The 19573-nt window shown below is 32.6% G+C and overlaps 2 protein-coding genes across 4 annotated transcripts in view; one reads left to right on the top strand and one right to left on the bottom strand.

The window, feature by feature from the left end:
* LOC124956562 overlaps window positions 1-17763 on the bottom strand; it is a 112458-nt gene extending 94695 nt beyond the window's left edge. Inside the window, exons 1-6 of one of the 3 annotated variants that reach the window (XR_007103294.1) lie at window positions 17385-17763; window positions 16698-16841; window positions 15665-16084; window positions 15414-15571; window positions 8803-10089; window positions 5710-8727 (exon numbers count right to left, since the gene is read on the bottom strand). Coding sequence is in view for 1 of the 3 variants with exons in the window: in XM_047512530.1 (XP_047368486.1) it covers window positions 15414-15571; window positions 15665-15703 (197 nt within the window). In the remaining 2 variants the exon portion in view is untranslated. Of the gene's footprint in view, window positions 1-5709; window positions 8728-8802; window positions 10090-15413; window positions 15572-15664; window positions 16085-16697; window positions 16842-17384 lie in introns of those variants that run through there. The other 2 variants (XR_007103295.1, XM_047512530.1) reach the window with 2 other exon arrangements.
* Window positions 10487-10927, top strand: LOC124956563 (histone-lysine N-methyltransferase SETMAR-like). The gene has a single exon (XM_047512531.1). It carries the CDS (start codon window positions 10487-10489, stop codon window positions 10925-10927), a length of 441 nt encoding a protein of 146 aa, XP_047368487.1.
* Window positions 17764-19573: the final 1810 nt, after the last annotated feature.

Raw genomic sequence — 19573 nt, 5'->3', positions numbered from 1 at the left:
CTAAAGCCGATGAGTGATTCTCACGTATTAAGTCCTCACGCTCGTCCTCCCTGGTATTCTAATTAAATTTCTGCAAAAGCAAATTGTGCATTCCTCTGTATCGAATAAATCTCTTAGCCTTTGCTCAATATGTCCCCAAGGTATGTCGTCCAGTTTGTCCATCCTGGAGATGCTTGCTGTATGTTCTCTTTAATAACCAATGAAATTAAATTTTTCGACCCATATTTCGTTACCCTTGCCCGTCCTAATGTCAGGTCTTTGTATTTCGGAAGCTTATTTATTTCCCGTAATTGTTTTGCTCCATCATCACACGGATCTCTCTTTTGTGTAATAAATATGACCAGATTGTCTTTCCGCATTGTTAATCTGTCCCTTGTCTCTATAAGGTTCTGTGAAATTCTGTACGTACGCTCCACCTGATTTTGCCACCTCTATGGTGAAGAAGCCGGTTCAAATAAAATTTCTGTAGTAGAACCCACAAATCGCTCTCGTTGAAGTTAGGAGAGTTATTCATATTACTTCCCTCCGTCTAACGAGACACCCTACTTAACACTAGAAAAACCGAAACTTAGTATATACCTATATTGCCCAAAAGCAGTCAAAATGACAGCATTGAGAATGAATAACTAATGTGTTTTCAAATTTGTTTAAAATTTATTTTTAATATTTTTTATATTATTTACAGTTATATAACAAGTTATTAGTAAATATTAACAATAAAAAAAATTTATTTCACTTGGAAAAAAAAATAATTTATGCATTATTATTTGTACATTTTATGCAAATGAAAGTGGAAATCTATTTATGTGTACATCTTCCGCAAATATACCTTTGACATTTTTCACATATATTATTTGTTTTGTTTTTGTGGCAAAGTCGTACTTGACAAATTTTTCGTTTCTTAGAATGGGTTGCATTTGATGATGTTGCAGTTGATCTTTGTGGGTCTTCATGTTCTGATGAATTTTTCTGTCTTACAGCTCTGTATTCGGTGGAAACCTGTTCTGCTAATTGAAACAAGAACTCTTTTCGTTATATTTGTATTCCTGTCGTTTCTTTGTAAAGGATCCAAGCATTTATAGCAGCCAAATCTAAAATATTAAAAAATATTTGGAGGGCCATCTACAAGAACTAGCTTTTACTGTATATTTTCTGGCCATTTGATCCACCATATCAACTCCAAATTTTGTGCTGTTATAAAATGGAATAAATTCCGGTAACATTTTTTTATTACTTTTATCAATTTTTACGAATTTATGCTTAGAACTTAGAACAGCTACTCTTTTATTGTTTGCTTTTATATATTGTAAGAACACAATTCTCTGATTTATATAGCAGAGTGGAAAAACGAGGCATGTTATCCTTCGTTTGTTTGGTTGCTTTGGGTAGTTCTCTTTTATTTCCTCTAATAGTTCCAACTAGGGTTGTTTTTTTGGTCAATAATTTTGTCCCGAGTGACATGCTAGTGAAAAATTTATCGGTCGTGATATTTCTTCCACAGCTCGTATATGGCTCGACAAGTTTCAGAACAACGTGTTCACTGAGAAGCATTGACAATGGTCGTTGTTCATCTTTCCCCAAATAAGGAAAATCATTCAAAACATATTTATTACTAACATCTGATGCAAGCCAGAATTTGATGCCAAATTTGTTGGGTTTATTAGGCATATACTGTATAAACCTACACCTGGCTTTTGACGAAAATAATTGCTCGTCAACTGTTATATTTTGTCTTGATTGATAGCAAGCTTGACTATTTTCAATGAACTTGTCCCATATTTCCGAAACCAAGGCAAATTTATTTATTTGTAGGCGCCTACTTTTTTCGGTTCTTTTATCAAAACGAATAAATCTTAGGATTTGCTTGAACTTTTCTCTGGTCATAGTTTTTCTAAAAAATTCAGAACCCCACTTTGCTGACCATAAATAACTCAGTTTAAAATTTTTTGCTTCGTAGGCACCACGAGCATATAAAATCCCAATAAATGCACGTATTTCCGGTAATGCTGTTGTCCAATCGTTCCTCAAAATTCGGCGGCCTTCTTCTGTGCACTTTTTTATATGTTTGATAATATAGTTATCTATTATCAACGAGAGTGCACTGATAAGATTATCTGCCATAATGTTCCTTTTTGTGTAACTTGTTGGCCCTTTCACACCCTTGAAAATACAAGTAAATGGTAATCTTCCAGGAATACCACCTTCGTCAATTTTTGATCACACAGTACCATCGGCAGCTGTTTCGGTATCCTGAAAGGTGTTTTCAGTTTCTTCATTAGAGTCTGAACTATTTAGCACCCTACATCTTTTCCTGGTCATATTGATGATACTTTCTTTTTCATCATTGGTGATCGACTCTTCATCGCTATCTTTAGTGTCAGATGTTTCACTTTGAATATAATCCGCTTCATCTTCAGATGATAGTTCAGAATTTGTTGCATCTGATTCTATATCGGAGCACTCTTCACTTATGTTCGTTAGCTTTTCCAATGACTCACTTCTTTTCTCCATTTCTTTCATGAATTTAGGGTGCAAAAGAAATAAAATAAACAACTTGTTAGAACAAGTATCACTGCATAAAGATTCGAATAACAAGTACTACTTTAGCTTATTGAGCAAATGCAACTGATTATATATACGCTCAAGTCGATAATTTATCATGTACTTGTACGTTATCATATAACGGTAATCGAAAAGAAATGAAAATTGTTATTTCAATACAGAGCCGAACTGGTAATATAAGAAATTTACTCAATTAAATAATAAGAGTCATTTGATTATTTAAAATTTCCCAAGCAGTCATTTTGATTGCTTTTGGGCAATATGGGTATAACACATATATATATACCGGAAATGAAGGAGGGAAGAGGTAACTACAATTATTAACACTTTTCCGTCGTTTGCATGTCTCATAAAAATTTATTCGCTTGGCGCCGGCAGCGCTAATTACTTGGCTTGTCGCCGGCCGTTCTTGACATTATCGGGAGATTATAAATTGTTAAGTTTTACTAATCTCATCGTTAGTTCTCATAAGTTCTCAACCCTGTTCCCCTACTTTCATGAAATTTCGAAAATATACATATGTAAATAAATACAAAACTTGTTTGTTTTATATATTTGTTTATTTGCATTTTCTTTGGTACTTAATATTTCTCTTTTATATGGTATGCAGCAAAACAGTCTCCAAGATGTAACGCAACTCCACAAGACCTGCACATTAAGTTTGTTATTCTTCTTTTTTTGTTTTTGGAACATACGTGGCAGTTTCTTCGTTTTCGTTTATTCGTTTCGGAAATAAGTACTAGTTGGTGTTGCTTTATGTGATCGGAAAATCTGTCAACCGGATTATGATGAGACGTACACGATGTAGTGGTAACCTCCAAGTTCTGCTCAGAAGCAGGTACATGGTATTTTATCCACGAATCAGACACTTTCAATAAAAAGTTGTGAAATCGGAGACTCTTGTGTTCTGTATTGAAATATTGACGTGTATGGAATGCATTAAATAATGCGCAATTAAACATGCAAACCTTTTTTGACCATTTTATAATTTTTCTGTATAGGGTAATAAATCAAATATTGGTCTGCCCGACCCACTCCTTTCATACATTTGTTGTAGTCTAACACTCAGGTTTTTTTATTGTGTAATTGGTTTTTCTACATTTTGTTTGAGTGTTAGTCAAAGTGGCATTATATATTGTAGAGATCATTCGTGTCGTTTTAGTTTTCGAAGCTCTCCATACCTGTGCGAGTACTTCACCTTCCCGTTGATGACAAGCTTCAAATAGATTGACATTTGCGCGCTTTAATTTTTCCAGAAATTCTCTATTTTGTCGTATCGTTCCACAAACTCGAATTTTCTTTTCAAGTAAATTCCCTGCAAGTTCTACACTGTTGTAATAATTATCCATGTAGAGGTGATGCCACTTTACATAAGAAGGTGCCAATAGTTCCATCACTGTTTTAGCTAAAGGCTGTCCAACGTCGGAGTATATCTTAAATGAGGAAATGTATCCCATAATCGAATCACACAGCATCCGAATGAGTATACCATATTTCGTAATTTTCGACGAATTGTAAACTTTAAAATTTAATCATTCACGTCACGGTATCATTCCTTCATCAATTGAAATGTTTTGACTTAGATTAAAATTTTCTTTAAACTTTTTGGAAAAATAATCAATTACGAATTGCACTTTGAAAAGCCGGTCAACATTATACGGTTTATTGTTGTCGTCGGAAAAATGTAAGTATGATAATATTTGTCTGAATCGGTTGCGGGACATCGTTTTGCGAAATATTATCGGTGTGTCTATCAATGGATTCGTCGACCAATAATCATTGATCCTTGATTTTTCACAATATCCATAAGTATAGCAAGCCCAAATCATTTTCTATCGAAGAAAGTGACGATGATGACATTATTCCACGTTTTCGAGTATTCATCCGAAGAAGAATTTCTAGTAGTTCTGAAACAATTTCTGATGAAGAAGCAGATGAATGGTCATCGATTGATAATCCTCCAGAGCTTGAAGAGTTTTTAGGTCATCCTGAGATGACTAACATGGCTAATTTTTCTGAATCCACAGCTGATGCAGTGAAGTTATTTATAGGCGACGACTTTCTGCATATTTAGTCGCGGAATCGAACAGATATTATTATCAAAATATGAATCAGTTCAAAATATCTCCCAAAAGCATGAAATGGAGAGATATTACGATTCCGGAGATGAAGACATTTTTAGGGCTTATTATTTTCATGGGACAAGTTCGTAAAGACGTCCGAGACGATTATTGGTCAACTGATGTCTGCACAAGTACACCGTTTTTTTAAAAACTATGTCAAGGGATAGATTTCGCCAAATATGTAAGGTTTGGCATTTCAATAACAATGAAGACATCACAGACGATTCTGATCGATTATTCAAAGTCAGGCCTATACTAAATTATTTTGTTAAAAAATTCAATAACATTTACAAACCGAAACAACAAGTATCGTTAGATGAGGGCATAATACCTTGGAGAGAACGATTGTTTTTTAGAGTTTACAATGCTGGAAAAATTATAAAATACGGCATACGAATATTGTCTGAAAGTGACACAGGTTATATTTGCAATTTTAAAGTTTATGCAGCTCAAGGATTACGGTTGATCGATACGATACGCACAGTAGTTTCGCCATATACTGATGTCTGGCACCATTTGTACATGAATAATTACTACAATAGCATCGATAACACGGAAGCCCTTTTTACAAAAAAAAAAAAAAAAAAAAAAAAAAAAAAAAAAAAAAACAAAATACGAATTTGAGGAACAATTAGGAAGAATAGAGGTCTACCAGAGTTCCTGAAAAAAATTAATTTGAAAAAAGGAGAAACAATCTTTCGAAGAAAAAATGATATATTACAAGTACAAGTTTGGCAATCCAAGAAAGAAGTCAGTATCATCTCTTCAATCCATTCTGCGGAAATGAAAGAAAGTAGTAATGTTGATCGTATCAAGAGACAAAAAATTATAAAGCCAGATCCTTTGATCGATTACAACAAGTACATGAAAGGAGTAGATCGGGCCGATCAGTATTTGTCCTACTATAGTATTTTGCGTAAAACAGTAAAGTGGACAAAGCGCTTAGTTATGTACATGATGAATTGTGCATTTTTCAATGCATATGTAGTATACAATTCGACAAAGACGCAAAAAATAAGATACAAGAAATTTTTGCACGACATCGCACATTGGGTTACTGATGAACTACCTGAAATCAGCACTGAAGAACCAGAGTAAATGATATCAAAACGCGACCCTGCTGGAAGATTATCCATGGATATGCGCAAACACATATTGGAGAAAATTGTTGGTGTCGGGAAGAAGAAAAATCCACAAAGACGATGTCGCGTGTGCGCAGCCAAAAAAGTGCGAACTGAAACGTGTTTCATATGTAACTTCTGCCGTGTTCCTCTTCACAGAGGAAAATGCTACGAATGGTACCATACCGTAAAGAACTATTAACGTGTTATCAGTTCTATTTGTACTTGTCATGAAAAAATATTTTTGAATACATTGTACAATTTTAAAAATTGTTTATTTTTGTGATTTCGTAAAAATATCGTTTTTTTTTGTTAAATAATCATACAGTATATATTTAAGTGTAAAATAAAAAAAGTTTCGTTCATAAAAACGAAGGTTTTTGATTTACTGCGGTTTTTCTGAATAACTAAACTTCCGCGCGATTCACGAAAAAACGCCCGCTGCACGTGTAAGTTGGCGGCGAAGTATACCCGCATGCCAGGTGTTAAAATTATACTCCGCAAGTTTTAAACCCCATTTGGTCAGATGCGAAGTCGGATCCTTATGTGATTTGAGCCACACTAGTGGACGATGATCCATCACCAGTGTGAACTCACTTCCGTACAAATACGGCCTAAAGTAATGCACTGCGTAGACTATGGCTAAAAGTTTGCGTTCGATGATTGAGTAATTCAGTAACTTGACACAGTACTTGTCCTTGCTGGTACGTGCACTATCTGTCTGTTTACGAACGGCACTTCCTCGTTTGCGACTTTCACGCATGCTGTGTGTACCTGACGTCAACACTGACCGATTTCAAAAATTCGCTTCCCAAGATACCGTCCTGTTCGATCGGGAAGGTCAACGCCACCACGTAGAATCGCACTAATTTCCCAAAGAGGTAAACGGCCAATTAATCCTCTGTTTGAATATGGTCATTCGTAATGCCCTTTATTACATCTTCATTGTCGATGTCTGTGTTCGATTCGATAGCACCTTCGTTAATGATATTGACTTCTGCGCCGGTGTCAATCATCAATTTGATGTTGCTCCCGAGGTTTTCGATGTTCATATCGAAAGGTGCCTTTGTCGTTAGCTTGAAATTTACGATTGCGATCTGCTTGATTGAGTCACCTGCATATTCGTTCGTCCCTGAGCCTTTTTTCGTGGTGACCCCGCTCCTGTCGGATTTCGACGGGCCGCTTGTCGGGTTTCCTTGGTTACTGGAAGTTGAGTTTCTTCTTTCCATGTTGTTTACCCTTAGCGACGGGCTCCGTCTTCTATAATCGATTGAATTTCCATCGGTTTAAACTGTTGCGTGACGAGTACCGACTTCCCGCACGATTATTTCCTAATGACATGTTCATCATCGATTCCTATTGATCAACTTCTTTATTACGAAGTACATTTTCACGGCGTTGAAGCATTATCTCTTTTCTTTCTAAATCTAATTCTTGTTTGTTCTGTTCCATTTGTCGATCACTGATTTTCGCGTTCTGGATTCCTATTTCCTTTTCGCATTTTTCTACCGCACTTATACGTTCTCGAATTTCTGCTTCTTGATTCATTAATTCATTTTCGTGTTCTTTTATTTTCCTTTCCAATCGTTTTATTCTTTGTTCTAAGGCGGTATTCTCTTCCAAAGAAATTTCTATTCGAGTCTCGCGCTCATCTAGTTTTTCCTCGTATAGCCTAAGCTCTTCCTCAGTGAGAGGAGCCTTAGCAGCGGAAGAGGATTTCTGTATGTTAGCCATTATTATAATATTAAAATGTAAATAAAATTAAAAACGTGCCGAAAAGGTAGTTAGGACAGAAATTCTCCTAGGAGGCTTTTCAATCCCACCGCTGCCACCAAAAATTTTATTACTATCATCTCTATATAGTTATGTTACGTCCCAGATGGTCGGACGAATAAAGAAAACTTAAATTACTTGAGCTGTTGATGCGGTCAGGCTAAAGATTGAAACCATTTACTCCGACCTCGCAAACTCCTCTCGTTTTGGCAGCTCGGGGTTGAAAGTAATAATTTATTCCTTTTTATAAAAATGTCTGGTATCACAGAAACTGTCCACTGTTGCCATCAAGATGGTTTGTTGAAGTCTCTTTTGACTTACCAAAATGTATAATCCGCCAGTAAAAATTTATTCCTTAAGTTGTCTTTCTTTGTGCCCAGAGACCCTTGATTATCAAGCTACCAGCTACTCAGCGCTACTTTGTGGCAAAAACGTGCATTTACAGACCCTCGTATTATTTAGTATGGTTTTGGAACTAACTAACATATTATAAAGATATTGGACTTATATGAATTGATTGAAATCGAGAAATGTATATTTGCAAAAAAATCAATATTTTTTTGGTTATGATTTTGTACAGTGTGATAAACTTTAAAACATTCCCCAAAATGCATTGCAGGCTGATTAGTGCACGTTTGACAATAATAAGTTGTTTGACACCTGCCACCAGGTGTTTTCCTATCAGAACAAACAATTCAATCCCGTTTTCTTTGTCCCATGTTAGGAATATGTAGTTTATTCTCTAATCTATTTGTCGCAGAAGATGTGGATGGACGCGTTCTCGATTCACGAAAATCATCCCTCAACTGGTCAGTGACTGCTTTGACAAACTTGTGGTGCGTCATTGGAGTTTCATTATTTGTTTGTTTTGAGATACGATAAATTATGTATGAGTTAATGACACACATTTCCAACCTCCAAAAAATCCGTCATGTTGCGGTGTATTTATTTCCGTATCAGTTTCATCGCTATCGCTATCTATGCAGTCTCTTCGTCGCCTTGTTGCTTGGACGATATCACTATCACTGCTATCGTTTTCTTCTACAGTTAGTCTTTCTAACATATCTGTATAAACGTCTATCTGGAACTCATCTTCACTACTACTTGTGTCATGAGACTCATTCGTGTTTGAACGTTTTGCCATTGTTCTAATAAAAAATACGAATAAATACATAGATTAAAAATTTCTTATTGTTATTACTAACTTACAAGATGATATTTACCAAAAAAACTTTTACCAAACAATTTATTTACCAAGAGAAGAATCACTTTTCCGATTTTCTCACTCGTTAGATCTATCTATACCGGGCGACACTTCAAACTAGACTGAGTTCAGCTTTAGAAATCTTTTTCTCCAGATTTAGACTTGCTTATTTATGATTATAAATCTCACTATACAGTGCGTGCTATGTTTGAATACCGATCTTTCTTCTACAAACTTGCATTATCGCTCTTTTCAAGTGGCGCCTTTGAAGTGCTCGGGCCGTAGTAAGCACGCTTATCGCGTTCTCGTATGACACAAAACTCGCAGACATTTTTTTGTATATATCTTAGCAATTTTACTATATTTTGATTTGATTTCTTGTGCCATTTCAAGAGATAACTTCAGAGAAGCATGCATGTCTCAAAAAGTTGCGCTGAAATAACTCAATTACCTGTAGTCACTAATCAAATTTAATGTCCCACGAGAGGGGACATCCGAGTAATATGCTAGAATTACGATGTCCCATGAGAAGGGACAGCGGAATGCAAAGGGTTAAACTTTCATTGCATTAAGACGTTTCCAAATATATTCTCTAGAAGAAATAAAACATTCCTTATACACATCATGTCAGCAAAAAAAATCTAATGTTGATGATATTGGAGAGAAGTGTTATTACGGATTGTGGTTCGATCATTTTGATAATGATAGTGAGGACAGTGATATTGTGCTTCCTGTAAGAAAACGTTCACGAAAATTAATCATTGAAAATGTCTCCGACGAAGAAAATAGCATTTATCAATAATTATCGGAATCATAGTTTTGGGAAGAGAAAAATAACGACCCAAAAATCTGGGAGTATATGCAAACTCCTGGCATAAGAACACCAATTTTAGACCAGTTAGGTAAAAATAATAGAGACTTAGACTTTTTTAAAATGTATGACAATGTTTTTTGGGATATTATTGTCCAAAAGAACAAAAAATTGTTATTGAATCATGTTATTGTTATTGCTAGAATTGTTATTGATTCATTATCCGCTTTGAAATAATAAATTATTTTTGTTCACTGACGAATTGATCAGGATTACGCCCAAGATTGCTTAAAAGTACTAGTTGCGCCCAAACGTTATTCATTATTTCATAATTCCTTTTGTTGCGCTGAAATATACATGTCATAAGAAGTATACATTTTGCGCAAGTTCGAGCACACGGCAGAATAGTTGAATGGCTCGGCCCGCGACCGACCTTCTTGTTTACTATGGCCCGCGCAATCGGAAGCTAGCGTGTAGACCAAGGGGGTTAAGACTCTGGAATTGAAATATGTGAATCGATCTTTAAGAGCCAATAAGCGAGGAATGTTTAGAAGACGATGAAGGGAAATTTTCTAAAATCTAAAATATTCATTCAAAACAAGAAAAACTTACACAAGATTTAATGTTTATAAAAACTTATTTTAGTTTTTTACCGGCCATAATGGAAAAATTAGAAACAATATGTCATCCAATTCAACAAAAATATATTAGGGTGTCCCATAAGTTTTTTCTGCGCCACGCTATGTATGACCTCGAGCCAGCTATGTTAGTAAACATGTAGGTTTATCTGTTATCCGTTTATGGCATCAATTTCAGTCGTTTTACAGCTCTTTCAAAGTTCGTTTCGTCGGTGACAGAGTCTCTTTTAAAATCTTTTTCTACGCCGTTCAATATGGATAGCCAAAAAAAGCATTTGCGATATGTTATGCTTCATTGCTTTAAAAAAGGTAGTAATGCAAAGGACACTGCAGACGAGATTTGCACCGTTTGTAGGAGTGGTACTATGACTATTAGAACCGTCTGCAATTGGTTTAAGAAATTTAGAGCTGGCAATTTTGATTTGAAAGATGAAGATCGCAGCAGCCACCCAGCAACGACGGATATGGACCTCATCAAGAGTATGCTCGCTGAAAATCCGCGATATAGTGTACGCGAGATAATGGATGCTACTAACATTCCCAAGACAACGGTACATAATCATTTAATCAAAATGGGATATGTGAATCGGTATAAAGTTTGGGTTCCACGCCAATTGACGGAGATCGATCTTATGAATCGCGTCTCTACGTGCGATTTGTTTCTTCAGCAACATGGAAAAAAAATCCTTTTTTAAAGAGGCTTGTCACTGGAGACGAGACTTGGATTATATATCAAAATGTGCATCGAAAACGCATTTGGTCTAAGGAAAATCGACCTTTAATTGTTGCGAAGTCTGGATTTCATCCGAAGAAAGTTCTTTTGTGCATTTGGTGGGACTGGAAAGTGTACAAGGTGAAACGATCAATTCTGCAAAATATTCCAATCAACTCGATAAATTGAAAGCCGCCATAACTGAAAAACGGCCACAATTGGTGAACCGATTGGTGTTGTTTTTCATCATGACAACGCAAAACCGCATGTTGCGTTGGCTGTAAAGCAGAAACTCTTACAGTTTGATAGGGACGTTCTACCTCATCCTCCGTACTCCCTAAACTTTGCCCCATCCGATTATTACTTGTTTCTTTCGTTAAAAAATTCTCTTCGTGATAAATGTCACAAATCCGAAAGCGAAATAAAAACGCATCTCGATGAATATTTTGCATGTAAGTCTCAACTTTGGAAAGAGGGCATAATGAGGCTTCCTGAAAGATGGAAGAAAATAATAGAGCAGAACGATTCATATATAATACAGTAAATCAACCTTAAACAACAAATATCGTCTATTGATTTCGCATCAAAAAAAAAAAGAAAAAAGTTATGGGACATCCTAATATTTAAATTAGATTAATCGTCTGAGTAATATATCTGGTAATTGCGGAGAAAAAATCAAAAAGAAAGTGGTATTATAACAAAAAAGTACAGAATTATCTATATTAATAGAAGACTCAAAAATTGTGACTAATGAATACATTGAAGGGATGATAGAAGTATTAAAATGTTGCTGGAGTAAATTTAAGTGTGCATCTTGTAATGTAGAATGGTTATTATCCGCATACATGTTAATTTTTACAAATAAACCTCCTCAATTAACACCTTCGAATATAGAACAGATGCTTGTAATATATTATAATTCGAAATATAATATATTACAATAATTGCAAAATACATTGTTAATACCTAAAATACCAAATATTTCGTGTATATTTGTATATATTTTCGTGTATAAATATTATATACTACCTACATATTTATCGTGCATAAACATCCAGTCTATCGATAATAAAGAAGATACTAGTCATCAATCATTAGATCAATAGAATTGGATCAAGTAAAAAAACAATATACCATTATTATCCAGATAAAGATCTGGATAATAATATTATACCGAGATATCTGATATTAAATTAATAATAACCAGATAGCAAACAAAAAAGAAAGGCAATATAAATAAACTTGTAGATACACTAAATCAAAATTTTTGTAAAAATTACGATCTCGATGAAGTAGTTGATGTATGTATCGATGAATCAATATTATTTCGAGAACGCATAATTCTTAAACAATTTTTAACCCTTAACGCTCCAAGTATACCTTTCAAGCACCACCGATCTAAGCCAAATGTATTCCTTATCGGTAATTTTGTACAAACAAAAAATAATATTCCTCAATCAGTTACAAGCGATCAGTAAAGACAGTCAGATCTGAACCTGTTTTATTGTAAACCCATCTATTTTTCAATTATGTCGAGAAGAAAATTGAATTATCTTTGTGAAGAAAATATAGATAGTGACGATGACAATGATGTAGCTGTTGACTTGAAAAGCAGTTATAGTGACAGCAGTGATAGTAATATTCTTGTTCTTGGAAGAAGAAAAAAATAAGAAAACTTTCATTGGTGACGAAATGATGACGAGATGATGGAGAACCACAGGAAGAAAATCTAACCAAGAGTATTTGTAAGGTAAGATCTTCTGATTGTCAGGAAATTTTTAAAGAAGATATCATTCCACAATGATTTGAATTTTCGACTGGTATAAAAACTCTTGGTCCGTATTTACACAATTTATGTGAACCTATTCAGTACTTTCAATTATTTTTTACTAATTTCTTCGTAACGCAATGTTTTATATTAAAAACATTACGCTACAAACAAATTTATATACAAAGCAGATTCTTAGGGATAGAATATTATCAAAATGCTCTATGTGGAATGACTGGTGTGAGATTGAATTTGAAGAGATGAAAGCTTTTCTTGGCATCGTACTGAACATAGGTACAATTTATGTGGACCACATTCAAAAGTATTGGTCAAAGGAATTTGAAACACGAATTTGAAACACGTTCTTTAACAAAATATTTAGCCGGAAGCGTTTTTTCCTAATTTTTTGAATGTTATACTTGAATAAGAATGTTTTAAAAGCTCAAGACATCAAAACGAGAGTTCAAAAAGTAAACAATTTCATCAAATACTTGGACGAAAAATTCCGAGAGTATTTTGTACCCGGGAAAGAAGTTTCTATAAACGAAGCTGTTGTGAAATTTAAGGAGAGGATTAGTTTTATAACCTATAATCCACAGAAACCTACTAAATGGGAAATATTTGTCCTGGCTGACGCAAAATCCGTATACGTTTATGGCATTTTACCATACTATGGCAAACTCACATCGCAAAATCTTATAAAACCAGATCTGCCAGTATCATCACGAATAGTTTTATATCTGTGTAACAAATTGATACATTCCGTTCCTGGCTGTGCAAGATATCACATTTACGTTAGATAGATACTATACAAGTTTAGTCCTGATAGAGGAATTGTTACAAATGAAGTGCCACATAACAAATACAATATAAAAAAATCGCAAACACATATCACAAGGAATTTCTAATCCGAAATTTATCAATACAAATACAATTGCAATGCGCCATTCTAATTACTTACTCCTTGCTTGGAAAAACAAGCGAATTGTTACTATGTTGAGTACGTATCACACCTTTGGGTCAAGAGTCATAACTAAATTTTCATGAAATTGTACTATTGAAAAAGTTTCAAAACCAAATCTGATTGCTAATTATACGAGTAATATGGGTAGTGTAGATAAAGCCGATCAATATGCATCAACATATTGTTTCCTGAGAAAATCGTTGAAATGTGGCAAAAATTGATCTTTTGGGGACTAGAAACAAGTGGTAATAAATGCTTATATACTTTACAAGCTTTCTCAGGAAAGAAAAGGAGAAAGCTCTTTATCAGACTATAAATTTGTCAAATTATTAGTAAGTCATCTCGTAAGTAACTTTCGGAATAACAAGTGTATGACAGACCTTCCGGAACAGATAGGGAACAACGTTTAGATGGGAAACTCCATATAATAAATCAGTTGCCGAAAAGGAAAAAGAAAAAGTGTCTTGTTTGTTCACTAAAAGGAAATAATGCGGTAAAAAAACAAAAAGTTTTCTACTGTGAGACCTGTGAACGCAAACCCAATAAATTTTTTTTTTTTTGCATTTTTGTTTGCATCCCAATAAATGTATTAAAAAATTCCACACATTACTCAATTATAATTAATATAAATATTGTAATAAAAATTATATTACTTTTGAAATGAATAAAGATTGTTTTGAATGGCTTTAATATTATTATTTATACGTCATTGTAGCATTTAAAATCTGACACTTAAAAACTTGCAAGTCGAAGTATGATGAGAATAAGTTAGAGTTGCCGGTCGATATTCACAATTAAAAGTCGGAGCGTTAAGGGTTAAAACGGAAGCACCATAAATACGATATTAAACTATTTAAATTATTTTATGGTCCATGATATACATACCAATTTCAAATATATTCTGGAAAAAAAATCAAATGCACCATGTTGAACAAGTCTTGTAATAAACATGTGTAAGGATATACCTCATAAAGGCCACACAATTTATGTAGACGATTGGTATACCAATATCAATTCAGCCGAAGAATGAATTGCTTGTAACACTCATTTGGTAGGAATTATAAAGAAAAACTAAAAAGAATACTCCTAGAAGTTAAACTAAAAAAATTACAACAAGACAAGTTGATTGGAATGCAAAATATGAAGGGGATTATGATTCTTAAATGGAAAGACAGACGTGATATATTAATGATTTCGACAAAACATTTGGCGGAAACGGTAATTATATGCAAAAATAATTATACAAGTGAAAAACTGAAGGTGTTTTTGATAATAATATAGGAAAATGTAATGTAGATTTGTCCGAACAGCATATTCTACATGATAGCATATTCTACACTATACAAAAAAACCTTTATATGATATATAGAATTAGATACCGAATTGTTATTAAATACATCAGTTACATATACGCAATTCAAATAAACTGCCAACGAAAAAAAAAAAATAAAAATCTTTGACTTTTGAAGTTAGTTAATTAATTGCATGACTCATATTACTTAAATGACTCATACCAATAAAACAAGAAGATACTATCCTAAGCTAATGAAACTAGACTATGCTCAATAAAAAAATAATTACAACTGTATAATTCACGAGTAAATCTAAAACATTAATTATTAATGGCTATGTTCGTCAACAATTAATAGAAAAAATTACAAACAATAACTCATGTCAAGTCGAATCTTTCATCCTCGACATAATATATACTGTAGAGACTTAAATTTGTTCACTCACTGCTTAAGAAAATCCACAATAGCTCCAAAACATCGACCAGTTGTAGCTCGAAATTTATGTAAGCTGTTCCGCAATAGGTCCAAAATTAAATAAATCAACGTAGATGAAAAAGTAATTAGATTGAATTTGTAATACATTGACTTAATGGCAATGTAAGTCTGAAAAAGGATTAAACACAATTTTTATTAAAGTTATAGAAATAAAAAAGATCGTAGAATTATGTTAGCTATTAAATTAAAACATTTATTTACCAATATTTTTCTATGGAAGTGTACTACATCCTTGATCATCTTCCATGATTCACTGACTCAAATATGCAATAATTATTTAATAAGTAAGAGGCAAACAATGAATTTATTTCGCAAATATCTATTGTTTGTTTTATATATAAGTTATATATAATATCTATTGCTTGTTTTATATATACAGTATATCTGATTGTAGAAAAAAAGAAAAATAAAATTCTATACGAACAAATATTGATTCTATGACTGTTTTGCACCAAAATTATTCATACAGACATATTCCTAAAAGTTTTTAACATCATAAAATGCAAACAAATTTAAATTAACCGAAAAACATTAACAACAAATCTACTTCACAATTCCTTCTTTATTTTATCGAAACAAAGATCGATTCATCTATGGCTGCACGAACAATGACACCATAATCTGAAAAAAAAACAATAACAATATCATTGTATTAGGTTGGTGCGTATGAAATGTCGGATTTTCTTTAATATATTCACTTAAGAATCCGACATTTCATTCGCACCAACCTAATACAATATAAAAAAATTGTTAAAAGTATAAAGTCAAAATATAAAAGATTACTCAAATTCTTATTAATAAAAAGTAATAATGAAATAAACAAAAACATTGTAACGGTAATAAAAAGAATGAAAAATAACATCACCTACGAATCACAATATTATCTAAAAAATATTAATAATGTTCACGATGCTAATTATTTTATAATAAAAATACATAGTATAATTCTTAATAATTATGATAATTATTAATTATTCTAAAATAAAATATAGTTAAATTTTCATTAGAATAATTGACACGCAAATACACGCAAATACTATGCAATAGAAGAATAGCCGAGAATGTTATTGCGCGTAGGTATCGTATCATTCTGAGTAGGAGAGGTCACCTATACCATGGTACATCATCCCCGGCACAAATCTCTCATAAAGTCGTACACGAAAACAAATTTCCGAGAATCATTAACAATATCATTTTTGACAATGTAATAGAAGATTTATTCGCATTTACGTACCTTCATATATCAAACAAACTTAATCTTTTTTTTTACCGGACATTTAGCTCGGCTACATAAGAAATACAACAAAATATAACACATGACCTTCACTGTGCTTTGTATTTCCAACTTCGTTGATTCGTAGAATTTTATGTATTATATCTGTAAAATGTGTATGTATATTACATATAATATATAGTAGGCAGTATATGTAGTATATATTATAACATATATTATAACATAAACAATAATATAATACTCTTTTGACAACAACAGAAGCTCTTATAGAATGTCTTTTTCTTGTCTTTCAAATCCTACCATTTTCTTCCCATCTATTCAGATATATTTATCCTTATTTTTATATTATAAATAAGATAACATTCGCTTGACAATAATAATTCCGAACAAAACAGAACACTTGTTCACCGATGTGACAAAGAAATGTCTTAATTTTGAGAATTTTACATATGTATATGAGCGTATTTGTAACAATATGAACATACATATATACCCATAACGTCTCATAGATACAACGTGTACGTGTGATATATGTGCGTATATAAAGATAGTATTAGTATCCATGTATAATGTACATTAAGAATATACATTGTAAATGTGTGTAGTAGAATATATACGATTTAAATAAAAATCGAATATAACACATAATACGATCAGCCAAGATTAATAATTATTAGATTAAATTACCATAAGAATAAATTATTTTAAGAAGCACACACATCGCGAAAATAAGGGACGAAAAATCGAGAAAAAATAAAGAGTAATAGCACGGCGGTGGATATGTAGACAACAATATTATTTTCGTGAATATCTCTAAAACGCAACATTTTCATAACTTGCGAACATTATATCGTAGAAATCTCATGTATGACGATCGATTGTCTATATTGGACGAATTTGTAACTTAGAAAAAAAAATCTTAATAACCTATAATTACGAGACGACAAAACTTCGTTATCACATGCGGATCCTAACTGGCCTCAACAATAACTGCGATAAGAATGACAATGCGCCATCTGGTAAATATTTCGTACCAAATATATATATGTTTATATTTTAAAGCATGGCCAATGATATTGATAAGACTCGGTTATCTTACCGAGTGCAAATGCTTTGATGCGATTGTCTGTAGATTCCTCCCGAACTATTCATGAATTAGGAAAGGGAAATGGAAAGGAAGGAGTTTAAGTAAATTGTGTCAGGAAAGGGAAAGTAATATCTTTATTGATTGTGAGCATGTCAAGATAGTTCATTCGAAATGTTTAAACAATCTCATGTGTGGTCCTTGTCCTAGTGATTGTGTGGACCCATATGAGTTGTATTGATATTTGAAGGATAAGCGTCAGATAAACCCTTGGCTCGTCGCATCTAAGAGTCTAATTTCGCAGTTTATTTATTGCCCAGCTCGACACATTATTAAAGACTAGGTACTTGACTAAAAATGCCTAAACTTGGACAAAGATAGCAGTGTAGTTTTTATCTATGCTCATTCTTAGCGAGTATCCGAGTTCTAAAGAGCAGATATTTCGAATAATGATATATGACTCTTAGGAGAAAGTATTGTGAGTGACTCACGTGTGCGTATATAATATATAATACACATATACATAGATATAAATATATAATCGTACCCAATTTCTTCGAAAGGAAAAACTTTATATCCTATTTTATTTTCAGAATTGCGCATTTGAAATATCTTACATAAAGTAAAAAACCCACGATTAATCAAAATTTTGAACTATTAACTCTTGCGTAATATTACTCTTAGTTAATACATAGAAAATGTGAGGTATTTTGTCATTTGCCCATATTATTTTAACAATTGACACATCAAAAATATTTTAATATTTTATAATTATATTTCGTGTTATTTCAGTCATTCTTATTATTTTATAGTTTTCTTATGTGATTTCATAGATGAAATATTTTTATTGTCAAATTATTAAGTTTTTACTTATCAATCACTCTATATGTATATACATACATCTTCAAAAATTCTACATTTTTACAAGATTATTTATTTATATATATTTTTCTGTTAAAGAACACACAGTTAATTTGTTATTTTATGTAACAAATTGTTAAAGAGTTATCCTATGATTATATATTATCAAAACATCTTTAGAAAGTTAATCTTCAAATTATAAAAAAACGGCCAAGAATTCTCAGTTCACTAATACACGAAACTGATATATAATTTTATAAAATATTCATCATTAGTACGGAAAAATTAATGATTCTGAACGTGGCATTAAATTAAAAATGGAAAAAAGGTTGTATATAAAAAAGGGAAGGATATAGGTTAATAAGAAAATATGCGGCTATGGAAGAAATTATTTTTCTTTTCTTATCAATGAAACGACTTTTCTGGTTTTGATATAAGGGCCAAAGTATTGGCCGTGCAATTTCATATCTTTTAACATTTCCTTATAGAAAATTTGAAACTTTACAGACAGCAGTAGCATAAGTCGCAAAGTAACAAAAATCTTATTTATTTTCAAGTGAAATTCATGATGATATTTCAAAACAATATTAATTATTTATATAAATGTACTAATTAGATTACTCCATGCAATGGAATATTTTTTAAAACATTTACATACTTATATTAGAATCAAAGGATATCTAGTCCAAAGCACATCTGTCTGTTGAGAAAGCTCACGTTTTCTCATGCATAACGAACATAAATTTGTAACTTATATATTATATTTACATTTTATCATGTTTTTATTAATAATAAATAAAAAGTATAATAATGATAATAATCATCTACAATCTTAGAACACACATGTGAAACCGAACGTATGGTATCGAAACTTTGAGATTCAGAACTGAATCTTTCCAGCTCAGATAAAACTCTACTTTGTAGATGATCA

This window comes from Vespa velutina, chromosome 22 (assembly GCF_912470025.1).
Source record: "Vespa velutina chromosome 22, iVesVel2.1, whole genome shotgun sequence".
Taxonomy (NCBI): domain Eukaryota; kingdom Metazoa; phylum Arthropoda; class Insecta; order Hymenoptera; family Vespidae; genus Vespa; species Vespa velutina.
Note: the sequence above shows the minus strand (reverse complement) of the source record. Positions and strands in the feature narration are given on the sequence as shown.